Genomic DNA, 19457 nt, shown 5'->3' with positions numbered 1-19457 from the left:
GTGTCTGAAAGACTACAGGATTTAAGGAGAGTGACTCTTGGAGTCTTTCGATAATGTTCCTGTGAACTCCTGGTGATTTTAACATGCTTGTGGTCACTCTCGCCTCCTACTTGTAAGCTACTCATGGCAAGGACGAAGCACGTGGACCAATTTCCACCCCTCCCTTCAGGTCAGTTGGTTCAGCAACTTAGGTTGCTAAAAAGGCCGGGGCAACCAACCTGGTCTCTCTGCAAGTGGGGACATCTTAAAACAAAACAAAATCTCTCTTAGATAAAACACTGTCTCTGATAAGCTCACTTGCAAATGAAAAAATACAAAACAAATGGAATATACAGAGTTCTATAAAATTCATTCAACCAATAGAGCAATAATTGAGCCTACAGAGATCACTTATCAGAAAATTCATTCAATATACATTACAAGATCATCCAATAAATAAGAGACAACTCTAGAACAGCATTCAGAACATAGTGGCACTCAGTAAGTTTCCCTTGAATGAATGAATTAATTAATGCATATTTTAAATCAGCCTCCTCTGCCCTCACCCAGGAAGTCAGAGGCACCAGTATGAGTCTCCATCCGCTGTCCAGTACATTCATGGTTTCCTCATTCTCACTAGGCAATGTTTGACCAGAAAGAACAGGGAACGAGAAGGAGCTGCTGGATGGTGATAAGCCTGGGAAATGGAGACTGGGTGAGCAGAGACAAAAGAGAAACACCCACCTGCTGTGACCTCACAAACACCCAGGCTGAGTTTTGATAAGACAAGTTGAATCACACTGGGGCGACAGCCTCATCCTTCCAGGTACAAACAAGAACAGGCCATGGTTAACCAAAGCTCCCCCATGGGCTTCCTCCTTCTGGGCTTCTCTGAACACCCAGCACTGGAAAGGACTCTCTTTGTGGTTGTCTTCACTTCCTACCTCCTAACCCTGGTGGGCAACACACTCATCATCCTGCTGTCTGTGCTGGACCCCAGGCTCCACTCTCCAATGTACTTTTTCCTCTCCAACCTCTCCTTCTTGGACCTCTGCTTCACCACGACTTGTGTCCCCCAGATGCTGGTTAACCTCTGGGGCCCAAAGAAGACCATCAGCTTCCTGGGCTGCTCTGTCCAGCTCTTCATCTTCCTGTCCCTGGGGACCACTGAGTGCATCCTCTTGACAGTGATGGCTTTTGATCGCTACGTGGCTGTCTGCCAGCCTCTCCATTATGCCACCATCATCCACCCCCGCCTGTGCTGGCAGCTGGCATCTGTGGCCTGGGTCATTGGGCTGGTGGAGTCAGTGGTCCAGACACCATCCACCCTGCGCCTGCCCTTCTGCCCCCATCGGCAAGTGGATGATTTTGTCTGTGAGGTCCCAGCTCTAATTCGACTCTCCTGTGGGGACACCTCCTACAATGAGATCCAGATGGCTGTTGCCAGTGTCTTCATCTTGGTTGTGCCTCTCAGCCTCATCCTTGTCTCTTATGGAGCCATTACCCGGGCAGTGCTGAGGATTAACTCTGCAAAAGGGCGGAGGAAAGCTTTTGGGACCTGCTCCTCCCATCTCACTGTGGTCACCCTCTTCTACAGCTCAGTCATTGCTGTTTACCTCCAGCCCAAAACTCCCTATGCCCAAGAGAGGGGCAAGTTCTTTGCTCTCTTCTATGCAGTGGGCACTCCTTCACTGAACCCTCTCATATACACCCTGAGGAACAAGGAGGTAACCAGGGCATTCAGGAGATTGCTGGGGAAGGAAATGGGGCTCACACAAAGCTGAGGGAGAGCTGCTTAATGTGCTTTAAAAGAGAGGAGATTCCATGTGCTTTTATCAGAAAGTTTGAGTTCCCTGCCCCTCTGCCTTCCTCACACCCATTACATTGCGAGAATGGATGAAAGCCACATGTCTGTGTGTATGCGTGCAAGACACAGCATCTGAAATGTAGTAAAGGCAGGTATCTTTATGTGACAAATTATAGGCATTAAGTATAATATTTTATATTTTTCTATTTTGTCTTCGCCTCCATAGTCATGTTCCTACCTTTATCATTTCCATTTTTAATTCCCCTCCCTTGCCGTATGCCCACTATTCCTTCACCTCCAATTCTAATTCCTACCATATCTTCTTTGCTTCTCCCTCATGTTTTTCCACTTCGTTATATGTCTGTTTTGCATTCTCATTCTATTTTATTCCTCAAATAACAGCAAAAGAGAAGGGGAAGCTGAAACTCAGTTAAGTTCAGAAACTCACCCAGGAACACACAGCGTCCACAGCATCAGAACTAAAATCCAGGCCCCATAATTTTCAGTCAGGCAACTCTCAAATACACACTGTTGCTTTCACACCATAATCAAATATCTCAGTATTTCAGGCTTGAGCCTTACAAAGGAAATTTGTAGATTAGCTTTAATAATGTAAATTAGCTTCTTTAGTCCTATTTCTTCTCTTACAATGCCCACAAATCGCAGATAAAGGATCAGCTAGAAAGACACAAAAATATCTTAATGTTTCGGCTGGCACAATTTCGACATTGTGGACCTTGGTGTCATCTACCGGCCAAATATGGTATTGCATGTGACATCCCAGACTTCTGCTCCAGGGTCATCCGAACTGTACTTTGCTCAAAGACATAGGTATTGTTATGATACTACAAAGCATTTATGTAATCGTTATGATAACCCAAGTAACACTTAAAGAACAGATGCTCCTTGACTTATGATGATGTTACCTCCCGATAAACCTATCATATACTGAAAATATTGTAAGTTGAATATGCATTTCATACACCTAACCTATCAACATCATAGCTTAGCCTCGCCTACCTTAAACATATTCAGAACACTTACATTAGCCTGCAGTTCAGCAAAATCCTCAACACAAAGTCTATTTTATAATAAAGTTTTGAATAGCTCATGTAATTTGCTGAATACTGTACTGAAAGTGAAAAACAGAATGGTTATATTGGTACTCAAAGTACGGTTTCCACTGAATGTACTTCTTTTGCATCATCGTAAAGTCAAAAAATGGTCAAAGTCAGGAACCGCCTGTAATTTACACATATTGACTCATTTAATCCTTATAACAACACTATGAAACAGATAATATTATTATTCTTTTTCAGAGGTAAAAACTAAAACACAGAATTTATGTTACCAATTGAAAATGTACAAGCCAGGATTTGAACCCAGGAAAACTGGCTCCAGACTCCATGCTCTTAACCTTGCCTTTTGGTACAAATAATGCCTCCCGAGCCCAGGTGAAAAGCTTCAACTTCTCAACAAGCTTTGAGGAAATCATTTTAATCTAAAACTATATCTAAATGATCCCCCAGCCGAAGGGGTTTTGCTTCCTTAAAATAAGAGTTTTTCAAATACTTCAAAGCATAAGAAACAATAGAACAATAAAACTTTTGGAAAAAGTTGTGTTACAGTTCATTGTGTATGTGTTTCTGGCTTAGTTCACCCACTAGATTTCAGGCTCTCAGAAGGCAAGGACCAGAATTTTGCATAAAACTGGCACCCAGTTTTATAAATGTATGAATGAATGAATGAATGAATGAATGAATCCTACTCTCCAAAGAGAATATCTAAAAGGTTCTGGGGTTCTAATCCCACAGATGCTGTCTCCCAGCTTTTCCCTGGCAAGGGCAGCAATACCAAATTCCCTTTGAGTACACACTGATAAAATAAGAAAAAGGAAAATCTTAGTTTTATTTCTAGTTCCAACATAAAATGATTTTGATTCAACATTTAGCCTGGCATTGGCACAGAACAACAATATTAATTCTTTTATAATCCTAATCTTTATCCTAGCCATCCTTGTGTTAATCTTATTGTCTCCTTGACCTCATTAGAGCATATCCTAATCTTAATGTAGAGCCCCCATTTTATATTTAATAATCCTAATCAGCCAGGCACGGTGGCTCACGCCTATAATCCTATAAACTTTGGGAGGCCAAGGCAGGCAATCATAAGGTCTGGAGTTCGGGACCAGCCTGACCAACATGGTGAAACCCCGTCTCTACTGAAAATACAAAAAACAAAAACAAAAACAAAATAACCTAGCTGGGCGTGGTGGCACACGCCTGTAATCCCAGCTACTTAGGAGGCTGAGGCAGGAGAACCTAGGAGGCGGAGGTTGCAGTGAGCCGAGATCATGCCACTGAACTCCAGCCTGGGCGACACAGCGAGACTCCGTCTCAAATAATCATATCATAATCTCAGCCCGATAGGTAAGGCTAACCTTAATTCCACTTTTCAAATCACTGTAGTAAGACCTTTTTTTATGACCCCCTCTCTCTTATTTCTCTTACTGGCACCTAGAAATGTCTATACTTTTCTCCTGTTTATCAGTTCCCTACAGCCAGAGGCTATAATGTTTGTGTATAGTAAAATCATTTCTAGACAGACTCTACAGAAAGTGCAACAGAGAATTAAATAAAGCAGTCTAAAAGAATCTGCTTTGTTGAATAAATGGTTTAACATAGGCCTTAAGACTAACATCTCTTATCCCAAATTCATTCAGTTTCCATGTAATAGTCATCTATTGGATACTCTGTGAGAAAATCCAATATAAGGTTACTCAGTCACAACCCCCACAATGTCCAATGAAAACAGGGATGGTCAGACACATAGTTCCAGCATGCATGACAGTTACACAACTGAATTGGAGCAAATAAGAGTCTACAGGAATACAGAATTGAAGAAAAAAGTGTGTGAGTGCTTGGAGCGGCAGTGATCATAGACATCTTCTTAGAGGTTTGAACCACAGAAGAGTAAACAAAATTAATAAAAAATATTTGCTGACTGTGTGGAAATGAGATGCAGAGACCCCCTTTTTAGGGGCCTGTGAACCCCCCCAAGCATGGAAATAAAGCAAAATCCTGAGTTTCTTCAAGGAAAATTCCAGGCACCTAGCTAGCTCTGAGAAATAAGTAGCAACTTGATAAGCAAGAAGGTAATAGCAGCCTAAGACAATAGCCAAGGAAGTTAAGCATTCGGAATAGGTTTGATTTCCTCATAGAAACTAAAGATAACATCTTAACATATGTCTCCGAGTTGTCTCAGAAACCCGGAACCCCACCAAATGGATCTGATGGCATAGACCTCAGAGGACAGGAAAATGACGACTGAACTTTAACCGTCATTCCTTGTTCTAAGTTTCTTCCTGAGGGGCTTGGAGAAAGTAACACCTCCTAGCCAGTTAACATTTTTCTACTGGACCCCAAATTTTTAAACAAAGCTTCTCTTCCTTAACCAGCTGCAAATTTTGGGACTTTTTTTGTTTTTGCTTTTTTGAGACAGGCTTTTGCTCCGTTACCCAAGCCGGAATGCAGTTGCAATCGTAGCTCACTGCAGCTCAACCTCCCAGGCTCAAGCAGTTCTCCTGCCTCAGCCTCTAATTTAAAAAAATTTTGTATGTGTAGATACAGGGTCTTGTTATGTTTCCCAGGCTGGTCTCAAACTCTTGGTCTTAAGGGATCCTCTCTCCTTGGCCTCCCAAAGCACTGGGATTACAGGCATGACCCACCATACCTGACCGGAAAAATCTCTGAATCTATCTATAACCTGTAAGCCCGATTCAAGATATCCCACCCTTTAGATCAAAACCAATGTGGAAGCTGGGCGCGGTGGCTCACGCCTGTAATCCCAGCACTTTGGGAGGTCGATGTGGGCAGATAATGAGGTCAGGAGATCAAGACCATCCTGGCTAACACAGTGAAATCCTGTCTCTACTAAAAATACAAAAAAAAAAAAAAAATTAACAGGGCCTGGTGGCGGGAGCCTGTAGTCCCAGCTACTCGGGAGGCTGAGGCAGGAGAATGGCCTGATCCTGGGAGGCAGAGCTTGCAGTGAGCCAAGATCGCACCACTGCACTCCAACCTGGGTGACAGAGTGAGACTCCATCTCAAAAAAAAAAAAAATGTGGAACCTCCATGCATTGATTTACAATGTTCCTTGTAGCTTCTGCTTTTCTGAAGTTTACCCCTGCCTTTTGTTTTGTTTTGTTTTCTGTTTTTTGAGACAGGGTCTTGCCATGTTGTCCAGGTTGGAGTGCAGTGGCACAATCATGGCTCAGTGCAGCCTCGACCTCCTGGGCCCAAGGGATCCTCTCACCTCAGCCTTCTGAGTGGCTGGGAGTACAGGCATGTGCCACCATGTTTGGCTAATTTTTTGATTTCTTGTAGAGTTGCAGTCTCACTTTGTTGCCCAGGCTGTTCTTGAACTCCTGGGTTCAAGTGATCTTCCTGCCTCAGCCTCTCAAAGTGCTGGGATTACAGGTGTGAGCCACTGCACACTGCCTTACCCCTGCCTTTAAAAACCTGTGCTACAGTAGTTAGTCAGACATGAGCAGGGCAGGAAAGGGCCTCCTTCCCCACCAGGAATGACAGGCAACCATCAGGTGATAGGCAGTTGTTAAGCTGTCTCTAAAATAATAATTGGTCACAGCCCGTGCCAGGAAAAAACAGCCTCCCAATAAATAGAAAAACCTGAAACTGATAAGATCTCAGGAGTTGGGCAAGTGGGCTCATGCATGGAGACTAAGAGGGGAAATGGCAGCGTCAACTGGTTTATAACCTTATAATAAGACTCCCTGGTAAGGGAAGAATGCCTCAAGGGAGCATGCCTACAACTCCAGTAAACATACCATGCATGTGGCCCCTCCCAAGCACTAGCAGGCCACTGTCCATGCAGACAGCCCACCCCAAGGGAAGAATCAGGGAGAAGGGACCCTGGAAGCATGTCAACATATAAAACCCTAAGTCAAGGTCAAGCCATGCACTTGATCTCCCAAGATGCTCGCTTCGCCCCCTTCCAAGTGGGCTTTACTTCCTTTTGTTCCTGCTGTAAAGCTTTTTAATAAACTTTTACTCCTGTTCTAAAATTTGCCTCCGTCTCTTACTCTGCCTTATGCCCCTCAGTCAGATTCTTTCTTCTGAGGAGGCAAAAACTGAGGTTGCTGCACACCCATACAGATTCCCAGCTGCTAACATACTTTTTATGCCATGTAAGTCTGATACATTCTGCCACTAACACCCGTGCCTGCAAGACATCAGGGAGGCCAGGATTTGAGCATTTAGCTGCCTGGTCCTCCCTGCGTGGTGTCCTGCAATCAATGCCTTTCTTTCTGTTGGCGCAATCCTTGGTGTAGGTATCTGGTTTTATTGCACCAGGCAAGCAGACCCCAGCTTGGTTCTATAACAGAAAAGGCTAAAGACAGAAATAAGCGTGTTGTGCATTAAGATAGGGAGATGTAGGGGAAGGAGTTACACCAGGGAGCAAAATGATTAAGGAGGAAGGCAGAGATTATTTCAGAAAGATACAGAAACTACTGAATTGAACACAACTAGAAAAAAAAAAAAAAAAAAAGATGCCTTACAGACGTTTCAAACCTACATGATTTAAGTCTCCTGAGGGCAGGCACTTAACTATTCATTCCAACATGACATGTGAGTTGGAAGCCTTAAAGGAACATTATTCAAGAACCTCATGTCTACTAAAAATATGAAGTCTCTAATAAAAATTTTTAAAACCTCTACTAAAAATACAAATAATAATAATAATAGCCAGGGCTGGTGGCAGGTGCCTGTATCCCCTTACTTGGGAGGCTGAGGTAGGAGAACCACTTGAACCCAGGAGGTGGAGGTTTCAGTGAACTGACATCATGCCACTGCATTCTAGCCTGGGAGACAGAGTGAAACTCCATCTCAAAAAAAAAAAAAAAAAAAAAAAAACTCAAACGTCTGAAGGGCTCACTGAATCATGGATAGATACTTACCTGTAGGGCCCAACCCTGTCTTATCCCTCTTTCTCCCAGGGAAGGGGAAACCTTCTAGCTCCTCCTATGCAGAATTAATCGCTCACCCTTGAAGGGTACCAGGATATGCCACCTCAAACTATCTTTAGCATATGGATTATTTTGAGCTAACAATTGAAAATTATCAGACTAGGGAATACTGTAAAACAGGGTACAAGTTTTCCTTTTGTAAATAAATTTACATCTGTAAAGGTACAACTCTTACTAATGGAGAAGACATCAGTTTAAATCTGCATAACAAACCTTACTAAACCACTTTGTTCCATATTTTCCTGGTCACTTTCCCATAACTTGCCTCCCCATCTATCACTCACCCGGAAGCCCCAAACTCCTTTTCCTTTACCTAGCCAAGATGGTATACAGTTGCTAAGGACAACATGAGTTTGAACTCCATGGATTCACTCACACATGACTTTTTTCAGTAAGTATATTGAAAAAGTTTTTGGAGATTTGTGACAATTTGAAAAAACAGACAAACCCCATAGCCTAGACACATTGGAAAAATTAACAGGCCAGGTGCTGTGGCACACTCCTGTAATCCCAGAACTTTGGGAGGCCAAGATGGATGCATTGCTTGAGCTCAGGAGTTGGAGACCAGCCTGGGTAACATGGGAAAACCTCATCTCTACAAAACAAAAAAAAATTAACTGGACATGGTGGCACGCACCTGTAGTCCCAGCTACTAGGAAGGCTGAGGTGGGAGGCTCTCTGGAGCCCAGGTGGTTGAGGCTGCAGTAAGCCGTGATTGTGCCACCTCACTCCAGCCTCAATTTAAATAAATAAATAAATAAATAAATAAGAGAAAAGTATGTCATGTATAAACCAAAAATAAAATTCTCAGCTCCCCATCTGACAGGAAGAGAGGTAAGACATGCCAGTGATACCCTCCTTCCTTTGGAGTTTAGGGACAACTGACCAGCATAACATTAAAATAGAGATCATAAGACTGACAAAAGATTCTCTGTGGCAATAAAATAGTCAACTCCAACCTGACTCTGGTATAGCATCACATCACAGATAGCAGGCCCTGAAGAAAATCAAAGTATTTACCCCAAAATATATTTGACATATTTTGAAATGATTCTGCAAAGCCATCTCTTGTCGTGGGGATTTGCATTTTGCAGAGAATCCCCTTCCCCTTCCAGGTATTTTTCTGATCCGGAGAGATTTTACTAATAAGAGTCTGACGTCTTTTAAGGTGCGATAAGAAACATTTATCATCTATTATTTCTAAGGCCTGGAAGCTTCAACTACATAACAAGAATCTTTGCGTCCACAAACATCTCCCCCAACGCCACCTACATGCCCCCTTATCTTAACTCAAGCATTTCTTTCTGCTGACCTCAACTCTTTAGGTAGAGCTTAACTTTCTCAACCAATTGGCAGTCAGAAAATCTGAATAACCCCTATGACCTATGAGCTCCCTTGCTTTGAGATGTCCCGCCTTTCTGAGCTGAACCAATGTATACCTTACATGTATTGATTTATGTCTTTGTCAGCAACTTACGGCTCCCTAAAATGTACGAAACCAAGCTGTAACCCAACCATCTTGGGAACCTCTTCTCAGGATCTCCTCAGGCTGTGTCACAGGCCATGGTCACCCATAAATGGCTCAGAATAAACCTCTTCAAATATTTTACATATTTGGCTTTTTTCATCAACACATAAGTGTATAAAATATATGTAGATACTACCAAAAAATATACACAAATCTACTATAAAAAACAAAAATTTGGCCAGGCACTTTGGGAGGCTGAGGTGGGCAGATTGCTTGAATCCAGGATCCATGACCAATCTGAGCAACATAGTAAAACCCCATCTCTACTAAAAATACAAAAAATTTGCTGGGCATGGTGGCATGTACCTACAGTCCCAGCTACCCAGGAGGCTGAGGTAGGAGGATCACCTGAGCCTGGGAGGTTGAGGCTGAAGTCAGCCAAGATCATGCCACTGCACTCTAGCATGGGGAACAGAGTGAGACCTTGTCTCAAAAAATAAATAGAATTTATCAAAACTTATGCACACACTTACAGACCACACATGAGCCATTCGAAGTCAAGAGAAAGCTTAACAAAAGATGCAGAATTAAATCATAATGGCAAAAAATTAACTGTAATGTATACTGTTCTACTGTAATTTGATAGCCACTTCCTCTTACTATTGCAATGAGCTCAATTGTTGCAAGTATCTGCCTAAAATGCCATGTGACACTAATCATCTCTGCATGAGCAGCTCATCTATCCAGTAAATTGTGTATAGCAGTAAAGAGTGATCGCTCAAGATTCTTGCATATATTTCATCATGTCTAGAGCAATACCATAAACCTTAAATAACACCATAGGACCCAAATGAAGTGTCAATAGTGATGCTGGAAGTTCTCCCAAGAAGCAGAGAAGAGTCATGACTCTATAAAAAGTTGAATTGCTTGATATACACCATAGATTGAGGTCCACTGAGGTCCATTAGCTGGGGTTGCTGCCATTTCAGATAGACAATTCATCCTGTAAATGATGTAAACTTAAGGTATCAATAAACACAGTATAGTGCCCTATATGTATTTTCCTTATGATTTTCTTGATAACATTTCCTTTTCTCTAGCTTACTTTATTGTAAGAATACATATATAAGATGTATAGCATACAAAATATGTGTTGATCAACTGTTTATGTTACTGGTAAGACTTTCAGTCAACAGTAAGCTATTAGACTTTCAAGTCCTCCCAGAACTGCCAAGTGGTTAAGGGCTCATGGCTGGGCGTGGTGGCACATGCCTGTAATGCCAGCACTTTGGGAGGCCAAAGCAGGGGATCACTTGAGGTCAGGAGTTTTAGACCAGCCTGGGCAACATGGTGAAACCTCATCTCTACTAAAAATACAAAAATTAGCCGGTTGTGGAGGCAGGAGAATTGCTTGAATCCGGGAGGCAGAGGTTGCAGTGAGCAAAGATTGCGCCGTTGTACTCCAGCCTGGGTGACAAAACGAGACTCTGACTCAAAAAACGAAAAAAAAAAAAGGGAATTTGGAGCTCATACAGTTGCCCCTTGAACAACTTGGGGCTTAGGGTTGCCAACCCCACACACACACGAAAATCTGCACATAACTTTTGCCTACCTTACGGTAGCTTCATGTCAAGTGATAGATTCCCTCAAGGGCAAAGTCACAGAATTACCTGCTTCAAAAGCCTGAGTGGATAAACAAAATGTTGCCTATCCAGGGTATCCTAAAGTTACCAAGGACTGTGGGAGAAGCAATTGGCAGGACCATCTTCAACACTTCCCATTTTCTGCTGGGGTGAGATCACAGCTGGCCCCAAAGTATCCAGAGGAATCTAGGGCCTAGTAAGAGGCTGCATGACAGCAAATCTACAAGGATAGGGTGTTCAGCTCAGAGGGCGGACAGAGAACGTGGTAAGATGAAGTGAACACTGGCTTTGTAGCAGGGAGACCAGATGCAGCAGATTGCTTTTACCAAAGAAGCCTGCAACACACATTTGTCCAATTCCACATGTTCTCTTTACAGTGTGACTTACGCTCATCCCACTAAGAGGTGAAGTGTTTCCTCTCCTGAACCTAGGCATGGCCTTGCGACTGCCTGGACCAGTGGAATATCTCAGAAGTGATGCTATGTGACTTTCAAGGCTTTGTGAGGAAAAATAAATAAATAAATACAGCTTAAACCTGGCTGGCTCTCTACAACTGCCTCCACTTGCCTTTGGAACTGTCATTAGGTCATGAGGAATACGAGGCCACATGGAAAGGCCATGTGTAGGGGTTTCAGCTGACAGCCCTCGCTGAGGTCTCTGCCAACAGCCAACACCCCCATTAGACGCTGAGTGAAGGACCCTTTGGACAACAACAGCCCCCAGATTTCTGACCTTCCAGATGCTATGGAGCAGGGTGAACCCTCCCCACCGTACCCTATCTGAATTTCTAGCCCACAAAAACCATGATAATAAATGATTATTGTTGTCTGAAGCCATTTAGGGTAACAGGTTTTGTGGCAATAGATAATATATGCAGTTTGAATGCTTGCTTTGCTCCTTAGTAGCTCTGTGACCCCAGAAAATGACACACAATTCCCTCGCTTTTAGAGTTGTCCTTCACACCAGAGCTAATGGTTGTGAGATGCCTAACACTCCTGGTTGCTCTCTTAAGTGATCTCATTTATTTATTTACATGTCAAGAAGGTACAACCCTTGAAAGCCATCTTACTCCCCATTTTGCCTCAGTGCCAAGCAAAGCACCTGCCACAGCAACTCACCATCAACACTTGTTGAAGATAACCCAACTAATGTAGCAACCAAGTGCACACAAAATGCTCTCCACTGGTAGACAACCAACAGGAGGGCAGGGAGGCAACAGGCTAAGTCAGGGAAAAGCAGGGGACATGGAAGCCTGCAGGAAGTCTACATTCCAGGACATTCCAAAGTCAGAAAGTGATCTGAACCCTACCCTAAGGCAGGGCTGGAAACGCAAAGCGTGCCTCACAGAGCCCAGGGAGCAAGTCCTCCCAGAACTGCCAAGTGGTAGCCTCTCCACCTGGCAACACATCTCCTTTGCGCCTCTTGGGGTACAATTATACATTAATTAAATATCTTTGAGTGTGTGTGTGTGTGTATCTCATTGTAATTATATATAATTAATACCTTAATAATTAGTATTAGTGCTAATCAATAGCACCTTTCTCCCTGAAAAGACACTTTCAAAAATGGATACATGAAGTCTGATTGTAGATGAGCATTGACAGATGTACATTTGCAACTGATCTTAATCATCAGGAACATTAACTGTGAACTCAAACAAGCAGTTATCTCAAAATTGTTTTTCTTATTAGTAGGAGGCCTGTATGAAAAACAGTGCTCAGTCATGTTTTAAATTTGGCCAGTAAAAATCTTACAAGTTCTCTTCTAAGTACCTTTATAATATCCTCAATCTCACTCCTTCCCATCCCTTTGCACTGGGCACTCTGCTAGTCCCACCATCTGGCTTGAGACTCCTGCACTCCTGCTAGCAGTGTCTGGCTCACCTTTGACCCCAGTAGAACTGTTCACCCTTTGTTTATAATTTATAGCCCACCTAAGTGCAATGCAAGTTTGAGATGATAATTTGGGTCTTTTAGGTTCTACCCATGGCTATTCTATAGGTTCTGCTACTGTTTCTTTTCTTTCTTTTTTTTTTTTTTTTTTTTTTTGAGATGGAGTTTCACTCTGTCGCCCAGGCTGGAGTACAATGGCACAAACTCACTGCAACCTCTGTCTCCTGGGTTCAAGCAATTATCTGCCTCAGCCTCCGGAGCAGCTGGGATTACAGGCGCCCACCATCATGCCCAGCTAATTCCTGTATTTTTAGTAGAGACAGGGTTTCACCATCTCGGCCAGGCTGGTCTTGAACTCCTGACCTCGTGATCCACCCATCTCAGCCTCCCAAAGTGCTGGGATTACAGGCGTGAGCCACCGCGCCCAGCCTCCTGCTGCTGTTCTGATGCCAACTATTCATTTTCCACACTGCAGGCTTATCTACTCCATTGGCTTCTTCTCTTTTCCTAGAGGATATTCCACTGTGGGAAGAAGAGAGACTCAAATTAAGTCCAACTGGTCCCAGGTGGATAATCACTGTGGAACGTTTTTCAAGTACTGGTCTAAGATTCACCACCTCATGCTTTAGTGGAAGTTCAGAAATTGGCACTTAACAGGTCAATGAATGACAGGGCCCATCCAACCCTTGCAGCTCTCTTACAAAAATCTGAGAATCATTTTAAAAATCAGTGCCAAAGTAAAAGAAAAGTTGAGCTTCAAAAAAGCACTCTCCAAGACGACACAAAAAAATGTTTAAAGTCTCAGGCAAGTGTTTCGGCCCTTGCCCATTCAAAATTTTTTTCATTTTGATAGCAAATTATTTCCAAAATGCTCAGAGTTCCTAGACAAAGATGTTTCAGTTTGGAAGCACTCAGTGGCCATCTCATCCATTACCTTCCAGCAGTCATCATTCTTTTACTGTTCTTAGTTCCTGGGAAGGAGCGTCCCTAGAGGGGACGCTTAGGCACTTGCTCCAGGCTCCCAATTCATGCCCACTACTGTCGAGGTACTCATTAAACAGCAGGGACAGAGGCTAACATGCACGCAACATATACCATGGCCCAAGGGCTATCCTAGGCACCTGAATGCACAATTTATATAGTCTTTGTACCCAACATATGGAGGAATGTATTATTATTGTTATTCTCACTTTTATAGATGAGGACATGGGGAATAGAGACTAAGAAAATGTTTGCATGTGGTTGGATCTGATGCCCTGGCAGTCTGACTCCAGAGCCCACACTTTTAACCAGTAGTGTCCTCACTCACTAATCTCAGACTTAATCATGTCCTGCTTTATTCTGCTAAGCCCTCAATGGATCAATAAAACACCTCTTTTCACCCTCTGCTTCAATGCCTTTTCATGAACTTGGAGTCCTCTGAGCCTTCCTTCTTGGATTGAAGCCCATTCTGTTCACAGGAAGAGTGCAAGGTGCCGAGTCACACTGTTCACTGGTTTATTGAGATTCGGGGAGATCCTTCCCCAAGAGACACCACAGTGTGAAAGGGACGCCACCTCCTGCCCCGTAGGTCCATCTGTCTATCCCAACAGTCAAGGGTGCCTTCCTTTAGTCAGGATTCTCATCAACTATCCACTGGAAGCAGCCCTCCAAACCTGCCCCCACTGATTTTTCCTTAATTCCCCTCAAAAAAAAAACACAAAACAAAAGGGAGCAGTCTTGGGAGAAGATGACTGTGAGTGTAGACTGAGGGTGGTACATGAATGCAATGGAGATGGGGGGAGTCTGAGCAGAAATGGAGATTCTGCGATGAGGAGAGGGTGTGGATGGCCCCACCAGACATGAATTGGGGAAAAGTGCATAACAATGTGCAGGGTAGGGTGCATATGGCTCTGTTAGAAGAATACCATGATTTAAGGGAAGAAGGTACACAAGGTACATGGAGGGTACACAGGGAAAGTACATGGATGTGTGCAAACAGGAAAGACACGACTCAGCATGCTAGACAAATTGCACATGCCTACCCAAACACGCTCGAGGGCAGACCCATAACCGTGAGTGGGGCACACGTAGCTGTGAATGCAGGGCGCCTGAGAGCACATGTGACTGAACATGAAGAAAGCACATGGGAAAAACGCGGTGCACACGAGCATGTTCAGTGGGCACACGCAGGAGAGGGGAGGATGCATGTGTGCTGAGCATGAGTGCACAAAGAGCAGAGGCAAGGAGCATGTGAGCCTTGGTGAAAAGAATGAGCCCCCAAAGGAAGCAAAATTCAGGGGGAGACAAATGTGAGAAAGTGTGGAAGGGCAAGTAAGATAGAAAGAGATTATGACAGTGGAGAAAAGGAGAGGCCCCTTTGGGGTGGAAAGAGCACTTGTGGGGAGACCTCTGCTGGACAGGAACAGAGCACAAAGGCAGAGGAGCTGCAGGGGTTGCCGTGGTAACTAGAAGAGGGTGTTGCATGGGAAGAGAAAGATGCAGTGAGGCTGCTGAGGAGGCAGCGCGTGAGCAGTGAGCAGCTTCAAGCCAGGTACGAACTAAATTGTGAAGAGGTGATACAAAATTACATGAAGCAGTAAGAGAGAAAAAGGTCTGTTTCCCAGAGGTATGAGAGACCCAAATCAGCCCAGGACTCACAGGGGGACATGTATTTACAAGAGATGAGATTGGATAGCATGTTCTTCCCAGCTGGGGATGGGGACCCCCTGCTTCCTGAGTCCCCTGCCCTTCCCCGTCTCCCTTTCCCGCCCCCTACTGGCCTGTCCTCCCTCACCCTGCCCTCACTTATAAAGCAAATGCACTCGACTCCCATCACAGCTAAGCCGGTCGGGGGGCTCAGGGGGTCCCCTGGGCAGGCCCCCAGAGGGGTCTGGGGGTGTCGGCGGGTGGCGCCGGGAGCGGAGCTGCTGCCGAGACTGGAGTTGATGGCGCAGTTCAGAGACACGCTCCTCTTTCTGGAGGAAGAAGCACAATTGGGAGAGTAGGGGAAGAGGAAGTAATGAAGGGGTGGGGAGGAGGGAAAGAGAGGAAGGGCATAGAAAAATGTAGGGGGGAGGACATAGGGTAAGTGGACAGAAGAAATTAAAAGGAGAAATCAAAATAGAACAAGAAAAGCCAGAGAACATAATGGGGATACCAATAAAAAAATGAGATCAAGAAAATAAGAGAGAATTTAAAAACAAAAGGAAAAAGTGCAGAAGGAGAGAAAAGTCAGTGCACAGAGCTTCCAATAAATCAGGGAGATTTGTGTCAACCCAGTTGGAACATCCTTCTCTTTGGCATTGCACCAGCCCCTAATGACAGCCTAGGGCACAGTGAACGCCTGCCCAGGTCCTTTATGCTGGGGCTGCATGCGACACCCAGCTGCTGTGAGTGTTGACTACTAGAGGCTCACTGCTGCCTCTCTTCAGTTGCCACCCACAGCCAACAGCCATCCTCTTGCCTTAAGGAGGCTGAGTCAACCACATAGCTCCCACTCCAGAGCCCCTCCACCTGTCAGGCCAACACTGGATTTTGCCTGAGACAGAATCTTGCTCAGCCCTTTCCCTTCCCCTATCCTGCTCCACTCACTCCTTACAGGTTGTTCTCCTAGGACCCTCCCCTCCATGAACCAAGAACATCTGACCCTGTACCTCAGGCTTGGCTTCAGACAACCCAAGCTAAGACACAAGCCTCCTGGACCCCACCACTCCAACACCCCACCCTGACACCCACCCCCGCACCTCAGCAATGATCTTTTCCAGTTCGCGGTTCTCCTTCTCCAACAGCCGGGACTTCTCCTCCTCATTGTTGTTGGTCGATGACCCTGTCTTCATGGTGTCCTGCGCCTCCGACTGCCATTCCCCTCGGGTGATCAGCCTGCGCATCTGGGGGCAAATGTTTGGGTGTGGGGTGGCCCAGCAGTGACTGTACTAGTGAATGGCTGATGGAAAGTTGGAGGTGGAAAGAATGCTAAGAGAGTTGGGCCCAAACAAGGGGAGGAGTGAAAGGAGGGTGAATGGAAGGGCAGAGGAACTCAGTACTGTAGGAAGGAGGGAGGGAGGGAACATGGGACTAAAGAGGGTGAGAGAAAAAATAGAACCTCACCTTGGGCACAAATAGCACAACAAGAGTAATATAGGAGGAGAAAACTATGGCAAGAGAGGCAAAGGCAAAGGCTGCATCCTGCTGGCTGGACAGAATCATGGTGACAGGAGCGGTGATGAGGCACAGGACCTAGAGGGAAAGACACATTGAGGGAGTCTCAGGTCTGCAGGCTCAGACAAGATCCAGAGTTTACTTCCCATGGGAGGGAGCCTATGCAGTTTCCTGGTGAACTTTCCCTTTGAAAAGGATCCAAATTCAGGATCATCCTGAAATACAGATTGAGAAAAATCTCAAACGGTCCCAAACCAGTTTTCACTCTTGGTAGACCATTCCCCTCAAGGCAGGAACTCCCAGGATCTCTATGCACACATTCCAGGTCCTCCAGAGTCGGTCCCTGGTAGGAAATGTCAACAGAGTCCAGTCCATTAACCACAGACAAGCAATTTAACTTCTCTGTGTTTTTGTTTTCTCACCTATAAAGTAGGGATACTAATATCTACTTCATTGGGTAGCTGTAAGATTAATGATACAATGTCTACAGTGAGCTTAGTAAACTGTAAAGTGCTTTGTAAACCTGAAGAATTAACAAACTTTTTAAGACCCCTAAGCAACCGATCCCAGATCTAGCATTGATTCTTCCTAGTCCATCACATCTGGGCTGTGGTGGTCAACCCACAGGGTCAATGCCAGGGGGTCAATGCTCACGGCCACATTGTAGATAGCCATGCCTACAGCCCGGTGGTCATTGATCTTCTCAGTGGACACACTCTTGGTCTCATAAGCAAGGAAGATTCCCAGCAGCAGCAGCAGTCCCTTGTAACCATAGAAAATGCCTAGAATGGCAGGAGAGAGTCACTTGAGCAACAAGGACCACAACGCTCCTCACTCAATCCCCGTCCCCTCTCTGCCCTTCACCTACTCTGCAATGGAAAGGGGGCCCTCCTCTCCAATCCAGCCCCTCTGACCTAGCAAACCTCACCCTGTATCCCCTACCCGCTATGTCCACCCAACTTGCCCAGACCTCATCACTTTTTCCTGGGATTCACACAGGAAGGCAATGGTGGCGAGCTGCTGTCAGTCAGGCAAGAGCTTGCTGAATATCTAGAAATAGGCCAGTCTGGGCCACACATGCCTCACCCTTACCCTCCAGTGGGGAAGGTGGTTTTCCAGGCAGAGGGTAGGTTTGCCATTTGTGACCATGAATCGAACAATGTTAATAAGGCCAAGGGGGATCTAGAAGATAACGTCGGGTCTGGCAGTGGATTACCCTCACTTGTCCCTCTGCTGAACACAAGTTCTTCATCTGTGCTTTGGGCCCTAAGCTCCTCATAGCAAAAGAGCAACTCTCCCCTATTCTCAGAAAAGATTAGTGCAATAATAAAGAGTAGGGTGTTCAAACTGGGTTGAGACGCTCTCTACCTCCTCTTCCAAAGACCCCTCTCCCTCCAAGCCCTCTGCCCTTGCCTTCCCTCCTGCCTTTGTGCATCCCTGCCCTCCTTTGCCCACATCCCACACACCAAGCCATGTATTCATCTTCCTGGAGCTGCAATGCTCCAGCTGGGGCAGAATAGAGACGTCGATATCTTCCTTTGGTTCTTCCTTGGCAAATGTCTAGGGAAGAAACAAGGTCACAAGAAAGATGGCTGCCAGCCTCCCCTCCTCTCCTCAATGCTTCTCTGGCTTCCAGCTGTTCTCCTATGAGACCCTCAATGCTGATGCCAAATCTCACTCCAGGCCTGAGAATGTTTTCCTGAACCCTTGCAGGTGCTTGTTCCCCACTTGCCCTGATGCCTTGAAGTTCTACACACCCTTCCCAGATCCCCACCCCTTCCTTTCTTCAGTTATCTGGAGGAATCTTTCTTTCTTCAGAATCTGGAGGCCTATGAGGGGCTCCTTCCAGGAAGGAAAGGAAGAGCTTCCAATATGAGGAAGGCACTCTCACCAAGTAGCTTCATCCCTCAAGACCACACACAACCCCGGGCCCTGATGGCCACTGAGTCCTGCTCATTCTCCTGACCACAGCACCTCCTCTCCAGCGGTACCTCAATGGTTCGATGCAAAGGGTCCACAATCTGCCAGATGGCAAGAGTGAGGACATCCATGCCCACCAGCAGGCCCACTGTGGCATACAGCTTCCAGGGTTCCAGAGTCTGGATAAATATGTGGAGAGAACAGGCACATCAGGCAAAAATGCTCTGTGCCCCAGGAGCCAAGGATCTGGGGGCTAAGTATTGGGCAGCAACTCACCTTTCTCCACTCCTTCTTTTCTTCCTTCTTTGTGAAGACCGTGTGGACCCACCAAATCTTGGTGAACATGGAGCCATAGCCCAGACTAAAGCCCAGGCCCAGGAGCCAGAGGCGGGCCTAGAAAAGAAGAGAGGGCACAGGCAGAATAGGGTAGGCTAGTAGCAGGGACTTCAGTAAGGATGGGCAGAACCCTAAGGGAGTGTGGGCAGGGAGCACATGGTGACACAGGGAGGATGGGAAAATGTTAACAGGACAGGGAGCGGCAGGGAGAGGGCAGTCTCCCCAC

General features: G+C 45.3%; 2 protein-coding genes across 13 annotated transcripts in view; one reads left to right on the top strand and one right to left on the bottom strand.

The window, feature by feature from the left end:
* Nucleotides 1-330: 330 nt before the first annotated feature.
* The window catches only part of GABBR1 (gamma-aminobutyric acid type B receptor subunit 1), a 44395-nt gene continuing 25268 nt past the window's right edge, over nt 331-19457 (bottom strand). For 8 of the 12 annotated variants that reach the window (XR_012434076.1, XR_012434073.1, XR_012434079.1 and 5 more), the window contains 7 exons: nt 19172-19288; nt 18967-19074; nt 18442-18535; nt 17630-17757; nt 16925-17053; nt 16561-16704; nt 14319-15792 (listed from right to left, as the gene is read on the bottom strand). Coding sequence is in view for 5 of the 12 variants with exons in the window: in XM_005553691.4 (XP_005553748.1) it covers nt 15619-15792; nt 16561-16704; nt 16925-17053; nt 17630-17757; nt 18442-18535; nt 18967-19074; nt 19172-19288 (894 nt within the window). In the remaining 7 variants the exon portion in view is untranslated. Of the gene's footprint in view, nt 1507-14318; nt 15793-16560; nt 16705-16924; nt 17054-17629; nt 17758-18441; nt 18536-18966; nt 19075-19171; nt 19289-19457 lie in introns of those variants that run through there. The other 4 variants (XR_012434077.1, XR_012434074.1, XR_012434078.1 and 1 more) reach the window with 2 other exon arrangements.
* On the top strand, nt 825-4187 carry OR2H2 (olfactory receptor family 2 subfamily H member 2). Its single transcript, XM_005553690.5, has one exon. It carries the CDS (start codon nt 825-827, stop codon nt 1761-1763), a length of 939 nt encoding a protein of 312 aa, XP_005553747.3. The 3' UTR covers nt 1764-4187.

Source organism: Macaca fascicularis, chromosome 4 (genome assembly GCF_037993035.2).
Source record: "Macaca fascicularis isolate 582-1 chromosome 4, T2T-MFA8v1.1".
In the NCBI taxonomy this organism is placed as follows: Eukaryota; Metazoa; Chordata; class Mammalia; order Primates; family Cercopithecidae; genus Macaca; species Macaca fascicularis.
This window is presented reverse-complemented; position numbering and strand designations above follow the sequence as displayed.

What these genes read in the sequence shown, in the direction of transcription:
- OR2H2 (XM_005553690.5), top strand. Translation starts at nt 825, where the DNA reads ATGGTTAACCAAAGCTCCCCCATGGGCTTCCTCCTTCTGGGCTTCTCT.